The sequence below is a fragment of the Poecilia formosa genome, unplaced genomic scaffold (assembly GCF_000485575.1).
Source record: "Poecilia formosa unplaced genomic scaffold, Poecilia_formosa-5.1.2 Scaffold435, whole genome shotgun sequence".
NCBI lineage: Eukaryota > Metazoa > Chordata > Actinopteri > Cyprinodontiformes > Poeciliidae > Poecilia > Poecilia formosa.
The window spans coordinates 242,994-252,237 of record NW_006800374.1 but is presented as its reverse complement, the minus strand read 5'-3'; the positions used below and the strand labels follow the sequence as shown (position 1 = coordinate 252,237).

Sequence of the window (9,244 nt, the reverse complement as noted above, 5' to 3'; positions counted from 1 at the left end):
GGTTTCAGACAGAAAGAAACCAGAAAGGCTGGAGGTAACACGTTGAGGAAATAATGCCTTTCAAGTTAAAGGTTGGATTAGAAAAGAGAAGGAGGGCTCAGAGATCAGTCGGTGGTTCTGTTTCGGTTTGTGCCATCAGATCGTGAAGAAGGTTGGCCGTCACCATCATCATCATCATCATCATCATCGTCGCCTGCTAGCAGCTATAGCGCCACGTTGAACTCCGTCACCAGGAAGTCGACGTAGTCCCTCTCTTTGGTCTTGAAGGCCTCGGCGATGAGGCGAGCGGCGTCCCGGTGCTCTCGGCCCCTGAGGGAAACCCCGTTTACCTCCAGGATGATCTGACCCACCTTCAGCTGGCCGCAGTTATGGGCCGAGCCGCCCCTCTGCAGCGCAAACACAGGAAGTACATCAGCATAGCACCAGGACAAGGTCACATTTAGGGCTGCAGCTAACAATTCAGTTACTTTAATTTATTTATTTCAGACAAAAAGTAAAAACAAGGAAAAATAAAAAGCTACACAAATGATCTTCCCCATTGATTAATCTGATGATTAATTGGATAAAAAATATGAAACACTTGAATCAATAATATATATCATGATATCAATAGGTAATACGTCTGATAGAATATTCAACATTTAAGCTAAGCTAAGGTGGTGGAATCAACTAACTCGCATGCTCTTTGGTTGCCTAGCAACAGCCTGCTGGGTAGGAAGCAGTTTCAAGTTCCGCCCAACTCTGGTTACCTAGCAACAAGCTGGTGAGTAACTGGCGCAGCAACAGTTTCAAGTTTCTCCTCAGCGCCTCGAAACTTATTAAAAATAAAAAATGACGACATGGAGAGAAAACTGGATGAAACAGGAAACATCTTAACAGCCTGGCAGGATTTCAGACATTTAAAACAAAAAACTAATCAATAATTATCGATATGGACTGATATGAAACACTTATATCGTGATAAGTATTTCAGTCTAACCATATAACCAATATATTAAAAGATGAAAAAAACAAATAATTCAAATTTTTTTAAATAAGAAAATGTAAATTGTATAACCTAAAATGTAATAACTTAGTATAATTTAAAGTAAAAGACGTATCTGCAGCTTAAAAATAGATTATTTTTGGATTAATAATTGGACAGTAATTGGGATTTTTTTAGCAGAATTTTGTAAAACACATTTACAGAAATTATTTTATATCTTAAATGGATAATGTATCTTTTTTGGACTGAATTACTACTCCATGTTGTTCTTTCATCAAATGGCATTTTTTAAAGTTTGTTTACTGCAGTTAATGATTAATCGATTGGTAAATTAGTTGACGATTATTTCAAAATCAAAACAATTAATAATTTCACACAAGTCTATTTGTTTCTAAATAATAAAAATAGTTTCACCTGAAGCGTTTTTGAGTCAAATTACCAGCAGGTTTAACATGTTGGAGGATATTTATTGCTAAATTTGCATCACAAATGGGGCTTTGAAAATCAAACGATTTAAACAATTTTACCAACTTCTGAGTTGGTAAAATCCTCTGAAAATGTTCTCATGCCTTCATTACATCTAAGCAAATTGGTTTAGTTAACTTTGTTTTTTTAACTTAATGAAAAGGGCTTCTTAGTTTCTCTTGTGGGTAAAATTTACAATATTGGCAATTATTTCCTGAATTCTTGCATAATGCCTGATTTAAATATGGATTAGATGGATGTTGATGAGTTTTAATGGTGCAAAATTCTTATAAAGGCAACTTATCTTACATAAATACTTACAAGAATGTGATTTCAGAGGCAGTTATGAATAAACATGTTAATTAAACCAATAACAAGACGTATGAAAAACATTTTTAGGTCACATTAGTGAAATAAATATTCATTATAGAATAAATAGATGGGTTATCATAATAAATTAAAGTAGCTTTTAATGGAAGAGTGTTATTTCCTAATGTAAAGTTTTTGTGCATCTTTAATTTTTTTATTTCTGATTTTTAAATATAAACCTCAGAAGCTGCATCAAAAGAACCTAAGAAAACGTCTTGAAATTAAAATAAATGTTTCAATAAAAACAAAAAATTATTTTGTTCATAAATGAGAAAAAAAAACCTTTCAGAGAATGACCATTTCATTATAAATTGACAGAATTTATTTCTAATATGTGAAGAAATGAGGACCAAAACCAACAACAGAACCATTTACATTAGACCCACATCCTCAGGTCGGTTTTAAAAGTGACATCTTTTCTTTCCTGAGCAGGTTAGGACAGGTCTATGGCCTATACAAAACAGATTGGTTACATTTTTGGCTAAAAATCATGAGATTCTAGCTTAGAACACTCCAGCATGTTCAGTAAACATGCTGGAGTTCATCTGGGGTTGCTAGGTAACGGGCAGAGTTCCGCTGGGGTTGCTAGGGTAACTTATTTCCAAAAACAAGCTGGGTCGGTTTGTTTTTAATAATTTGGGCTGCAGAGACCCAAATGGAAACAATCAAAATGTGGATTTTGCATAATGGGTCCCTTCTAAGGCAACACAAATCCTCCAGAATATTGAGAATACAGGGACAGGTACAACTGCAGCAGTTTTTCTCCATCCTCAGATGTGGAGATTTGGTCTAGCTGAGAGGAAAGCCCTTGAGGACAGGAGCGATTGGACATACAGAAGCCAGGGAATTGCTGTATCACCTCTCACTGCTGCAGAGAGACTGAACTGTCTGGGCAAAGCTTTGATGCTATCGTCTGAGGCCAATGGGAAGCTAAACAACAAAGAAAACCTTAATTGCGTTTTTTTCTTCTTCTTCTTCTTCACTCAAAGCGAGTTTAGTAATCTGAAGATGTTTGTTTTAGATCATTATAAAAAGCAGATCCAGTTTGAACCGGTTTCACACAGATGTCCTAATATTATGATTACAAATTAGAGTGAAAAATATTTTGTGCTAATACATCAAATCATGTAATTCTGTAGAACAAAAAATGCTTAAAAATGTAATTTTAAACACAGATTTGTTTATGTTTGCATAAACAAATCTGTGGAAATGATTTGTGTATGTGATTCAGTTTTTTGATTACAGAAATCTGTGTGAAACTCTGCTGCCCTCTGCAGGCGCTTCTCAAATTGCAGCTGCAAATTTTAGATCTAGAAGGCTTTTTTGTTGTTTAGGAATTAATATGAATATAAAAGTAGACTTCCTCTTGTATAACTGAGTTTATATGCATCACTTTGAGAGCCAAACAATCACACACGCTGTGACAAATTACTGGTATTATTCAGAATAAACAACAGTACTGTAATAAAGATTTTAAGCCAACACATAGGTCAGCTACACTTTAGCTCCTGTAGACTGTAGCGCTAGCAGAACTAAAGTTTATAATTAGTGCTTCAGCATTAGCTTCTGCTAAATACCATGTCAGTGTAGAGGTTTAGCATTAGCAGAACTAATGTTTATGATTAGTGCTTTGGCATTAGCTTCTGCTAAATACTGTATTGATGTAGCGCTTTAGTGCTAGCGAAAACTAATGTTTATGATGTTAATTTAGCTAAAAACTGTATTTGCATAATGCTTTAGCGTTAGCGAAAATAATGTTGATAATTAGTGCTTTAGAACTAGCATATGCTAAATATCATTTCAGTGTAGTGGTTTAGCGTTAGCTGAACTAATGTTTATTATTGACGCTTTGGGATTATCTTTAGCTAAATGCTGTATTAGCATAGTGCTTTAGCATTAGCGGAAACAATGCTCATAATTAGTGGTTTAGAATTAGCATATGCTAAATGCTGTGTTGGTGTAGCCCTTTAGTGCTTGTGAAACTAATATCTGTGATTAGTGGTTTAGGGTTAGCATAGCTAACTTTTTAGCTAGCGGTGTCTCCACTGCTTTACTGGATTAATATGCAATTATGGGTTCAAAAACCTTCTTAAATTATCAGTAAATTGTTGCATTTTTGGCTCTAATATATTTAAGATGTCTTTCATAACTACATTACAGTTGTTTTTAAATTAAAAACTTTCCTTTAATTGTGAAATCCGAATGTTTCCTAACATGATCTTTCATTTGGTTTCAGGTGGAGACGCCACTCAGCGGTAGAGAAAGAGCTCCTTGTTCCTTCCTCTGCTATTATCCACTGTAATGAGGAGCATATTTTTCATTATTAGTCTCCCAGTGAAGTGACTCAGAGCTCCATTTTTGAGGTATAAATGTTGTTTATGACTCTAAATTTAGAGACACGGAGAATTAAACCGAGGTTCTTATCGGCGAGGCAGTAATGGGGAATGCTGCCTGTAAAACGGCTTCATTCAAAGGCTTACTCCATTATTTGTGATAAAGAAATTTAATTCCCAAAAAGCTGAGCCTCGTGAAGTTTCGTCTCGCTTGGCACATAAATAAAAGGTTCTTATAAACCAATGATTGCTTTTATTAGGTACTTCCTGATTTTTGCATTTATTCAGCAGCCAGTTCCCGTCGGTTTCTGCTTCAGGTGAAGCAGCGGACCAGAAGAAGTTTCAGGGAGGATTTGTTTTCTGATTGCTACCAGAAGCACGAACAGCACCATGACCTCCAACCTCCACATCCAGAGCAGCAGCCCTGGTCTTCCTCACCTTATTATCTCCAATCTCATGTTTTTTTTCTAACATCCTGTCCTCCAGTCGCCTATTTGATTCTGAATGCACTGATTTCCAAACCTTTTATCCCTCCCTTGGCAATCAGCCGACCCAACCCAACCCCACTTCATTTTTTTATTTCAATCAGCGTCTCGGTGAAGTGGGAGGCTGAGTGACGGCTCTGAATGCTCAGACCTTTTAAAATCGCCAGTCCTGTGTTCCCTGAAAACGATCTGCTGACTCACAGAAACAGAAAGATGCACCAACAGATGGAAACCGTTTTATATTTCCTGTACGCAGGAGCATCTCAGTAAACTACAACCTCTTTAAAAAGTCATCCTTCAGTCATTCAAAAATGCATAGTTCCACTTTTTGCAGTTTGGTAACTGTTGAATCATATAAGAAATAATATTTTACACAGTTTTAGAAAATAATTTAAAAAATTATGAGAATAACGAAATAATATTACAACTTTAATCTTAAAATTGTATGACTTTGTTCTCAAAACACTGAGTTTAATCTCATGTTACTATGACTAATCTCGTATTATTTTGAGTTTATTCTCAACTCCTGTGTTTCTGCTGGTTTCACCAACTCAAATTTAAGACTTTTTATGAATAAAATTTAAGGCACTGAGTCAAACAATCCAAAATAATTGAAAAACCCTTTCTCAAAAATTGTCAAAAACATTCTTACTTGCACTAAACAGCTGCCTCAGCTTTAATTAGTGTCAGATTATAGTCTATGATCTGCATTAAAAGTCACATTTACTGTCATAAATAAGTGCAAATATTTCCGAATTAGAACCACAAACACGTTGGTTTTCATTGGAAAATATCACAAAAAGATCTTTCAGATCAATTTGAGAAGCAATTTTGATCATATTTCACCATTTTATCGTGTCCTGTAGCGCGGGGCTCTGGTCTTGGTCTTTACTCGGTCTCGACCCTAAAAGTCTTTGAGAGACCAAGACCAGACATGCTCTGGTCTTGGTCTTGTCTTGGTCTCAGGATCGGTGGTCTTGACCACAACACTGGTCCCTGATCTAGAAGGTTTGGTGAAATGTAACCAGAGAGGAGTTGCCTCCAGCTTCTCATCAGAAAGACTTCTAGGATGTTGAATCTCATGGATTTTCCTCGTTTCTCTGAACTCACCTGGATTGTGACGATGCGCGGCAGCGGCTGGCGAGTGTTGGCTCCGCCCTCGATGGCGATACCCAGGGTGCTGGCACTCTTTGGCACCCTCACTAGCATGGAGGTGGGCTCCAAGAGCCCCGGCTGGGGCAGGAAACGGAGAGGAGAGGATTTTATTAAGTATTTAAGAGCATCATTTAGTAAAATAATGTTTGCAGTTTGTACTTTGAGCAAGGATGAGTTTTTCTAAAAAGGCCAAGACCTTTTATTTCTTAACCAACTCAGTGTTATAAATATATTCATGAATACATTCAACATGTCAAAGGCCAGAAGATCAGGAATTTCATTTCATCTAATTTTTTCTGACTCATTTAAATGTTTATTTCTTCAGTGAATAATCTAAAGCATGTTAGCGGGGTTTAATGTTCTGGTCCAGTCAAAGCCAACACCAAAGAACATGTTCATTTCTGTTTCTGGTGTTTATGAATGTCCAGTTTCCATATCTATAGGCATTATAGAACATTTAAATTAGAATGTGAAAACTAAAGCTTCCACTAAATACCATACTGGTATAGCAGTTCAGCATTAGCTTCCACTAAATACTATGTCGGTATACCAGTTCAGCATTAGCTACAACTAAATACCATGTTGGTATAGCAGTTTAGCATTAGCTTCCACTAAATACCGTGTTGGTATAGCAGTTTAGCATTAGCATTTGTTAATTACCATGTTGGTATAGCGCTTTAGCATACCTAATGTTTATGGTTCGTTCTTCAGGGTTAGCATAGCTAACATTTTAGCTAACAGTGTAAACTACTGCTGTGAGCTTTAAAATGACATTACTGTGGGCGTGTGTCACATTTAAATGTGACCCCGAGGTCCATCTTTGCATTTTTCATATCCTCAAGCTGTTATCTATTGATGATGTATAAATAAATACCAATCATCACATTATCTATTTTTTTTCTTACGAGACAAACAGAAAACCCCAAAAACATGTTTGAGTTTTTCACCAGTGACCACAGCAGGAGTTTTTATGTGTAAAACCTGGAATAAATATTTCCAGTTTCCCTCTTTTCCTCCACATCCTGCTGACATTAATGGAGAGAAAGGTAAATGTGTTGCTCTTTGGGACAATAAAAGCTTTTTATTACACACAGTCCATTTAATCCCTAATTTCCCTGAGAAGTAATCCCCAGAGGGGAAAGAAAGCAGCCAGTTTGAATAAATAAAACACTCCCATCCTTACTTGTTATTCCTGACATCAATCAACCAGGAGCAGAGAGCGATTTCAGTTTGGTTACATTACAGCGCAGCAAGTGAACGGATAAATGATGGATCATGGCTGAATGAATGGATGAGTGATAAATGAAGAAATAAGTGAGACGATGTGTGAACAAACAAGAGGGAGGAGAGAAGAGATCGCAGTTAGGGTTAAATTCAGGATCAGGAGAAGGACTAAACATCACACACGTTGATTTATTGAGCTTCTTCCAGCTGGACCCGATTTAAACCACACACACGTTGGCAGACGGCCAATCAGCTGCAGGGAAAATGAATGGAGTGCCGGGATTGGCTGCCTTGCTAACACAAGCTAGTAGCGCGTCAGCTAGCATTACGGCTAAGTGTTTCAGTTTCCCAAACCGCATTTTCTTCAGAATATTTGAGAAATGCAAATAGGTGAAATTTTCACAAATAATTTAAAATTATGTTCCTCAAAGAAAAAAAAATCTAAATTAATCATAATTGGAAGCTGATATTAGCCAAGAAAAGTTTGATTCAATTAAAAAATACGTTATTTATCCCAGAGGGAAATTACATTTGATCGTTTCATTTAGACAACATAACTAGGGATGCACAATATATCGGCATCAACATCGGTATCGGACGATTTTAGTTATATTTTAACATTTCGGTATTGGTCCGATAAATAAAACTGGGCCGATATGAACAACCAATATTTATTTTTAGCTGTTTTTGATTGGTTGCTTTTTCCAAATGTGTCAAAATAGCAGCGAAATATAAATAATATTGTTAAATATTGGTTATCGGCCATAATAGCAATATTAATACCGGATATTAATATCGGCCCAAATTTTCATATTGGTGCATCTCTAAAAAATTTTACTTCCACAGTTTTTATTTTCTGAAACAAATATGTATTTTCCTTAATTTTGCCATTATTTCTAAGTAAAAACGCAGTTAAACCGAGTCTCAGAAACTCAGCGGCAGATAATCCTCCGTGTTTTTAATCTGCAGCCGGTTCTGAAGCGCCATCTCACCGGTTTGGACGGGTTTTCCCCTCCACCGTCCTGGGAGTGGCGGGCGGGGCGCGCGCCTGAGGATCGGGGGCTACCGTCTTTACTGACGTGTCCCGACTCGGCGATGTCCACGCCGCTGTCCTCGCTGAGGGTCTGTCCGCTGTCGGACAGCTGGGACAGGGCGCCGCCTGATGGGAGGCAGGACGACAGACAATCGCTCTTTCATTAAATTCATTATTAATTATCAATACTGCTGTAAACATAAATCCACATATTGACTATTGCATATAAGATAATAAGACAAACCCGTAGGGGGCAGTGTAGCACAAAGCTAGTAACTTTGTCAGCCAATCAGATTGATTTTCCTCATCTCATATTGACAGCTTCATCAGATAATATTTTTTACAAGCGTTACCTCCTGCAGCTATAAAATGATAAAACCAGTTCAGGATCATTTCTGTCCCGGTTTTTACCTCTAGCCTGGGGGAGCGGCCGCACCTCGTTGACGTCCGGCTCTGCGTTGGGCCTGTGGACCTCCACCGTCACAAACTGCTGCTTGGCGGCGGCAGCCGGGCCGAGGGAGGCCTTGGACAGGGACACCGGCTTAGAGGGGAGCGAGGGAGGAGGAGGCGGGGCAGGAAGTGGCGGTGGCGGCGGGGGCGAGGGGGACGGGACGGCCGGTTTGGGGCCTCTGTTGGGCGACTGGACCCTGGGGAAGGGGCCGATGTTGTGCTGGGAGACGGAGGCCAGCTGGGCGGACGTTATTTTCTCCTTCTTGGGCACTTTCTTCTTGATGGCGGCGTAGTCCCTGGAGGCGTCGCGGCTTGGCGCAGAAGAAGAGCTCGGGGCCGTGAAGTACAACCCGGACTGGGAGGATTCGGAGGACGGACACTTGGTGAGAGCGTCCCGCCTCCCCGGGCGCCTCTGAGACCCCGGAGGGGGCGGAGGCTTGAAGGAGGGGGGCGACTCTGCTGTGGCGGACTGAACGTCATCCTGAAGCGAGACGATACATTCATCATCACCGTCGCTAACAGAGAAAACGCAAAAACACATCGACACGGCGCAGGGCGCCGCTCAGGTCCGGATCATTAAAGCTGACCCGTTTCCTTCAACAGGTCAGAGCAGATGGATGGCCTATTCAAAGCACCAGAGCAAAACCAAACAGTCGTGTTAAGTTTCTGGTAGGAGAACGTCATTATCCACAGTGAAACGAGTCGTAATCTGGCTGGAAGGCCGAGCAGCGAGGAAGGAGCCATC

At 39.2% G+C, this 9,244-nt stretch overlaps 1 protein-coding gene across 3 annotated transcripts in view; it reads right to left on the bottom strand.

Moving 5' to 3' along the window:
* Positions 1 to 27: 27 nt before the first annotated feature.
* whrna (whirlin a) overlaps positions 28 to 9,244 on the bottom strand; it is a 116,352-nt gene continuing 107,135 nt past the window's right edge. For 2 of the 3 annotated variants that reach the window (XM_016663649.1, XM_016663650.1), the window contains 4 exons: positions 8,461 to 8,980; positions 8,009 to 8,175; positions 5,748 to 5,870; positions 28 to 386 (listed from right to left, as the gene is read on the bottom strand). In XM_016663649.1, the coding sequence (XP_016519135.1) occupies positions 204 to 386; positions 5,748 to 5,870; positions 8,009 to 8,175; positions 8,461 to 8,980 (993 nt within the window). In that variant the 3' untranslated portion in view covers positions 28 to 203. The remainder of the gene's footprint in view (positions 387 to 5,747; positions 5,871 to 8,008; positions 8,176 to 8,460; positions 8,981 to 9,244) is intronic. The other variant, XM_016663651.1, reaches the window with a different exon arrangement.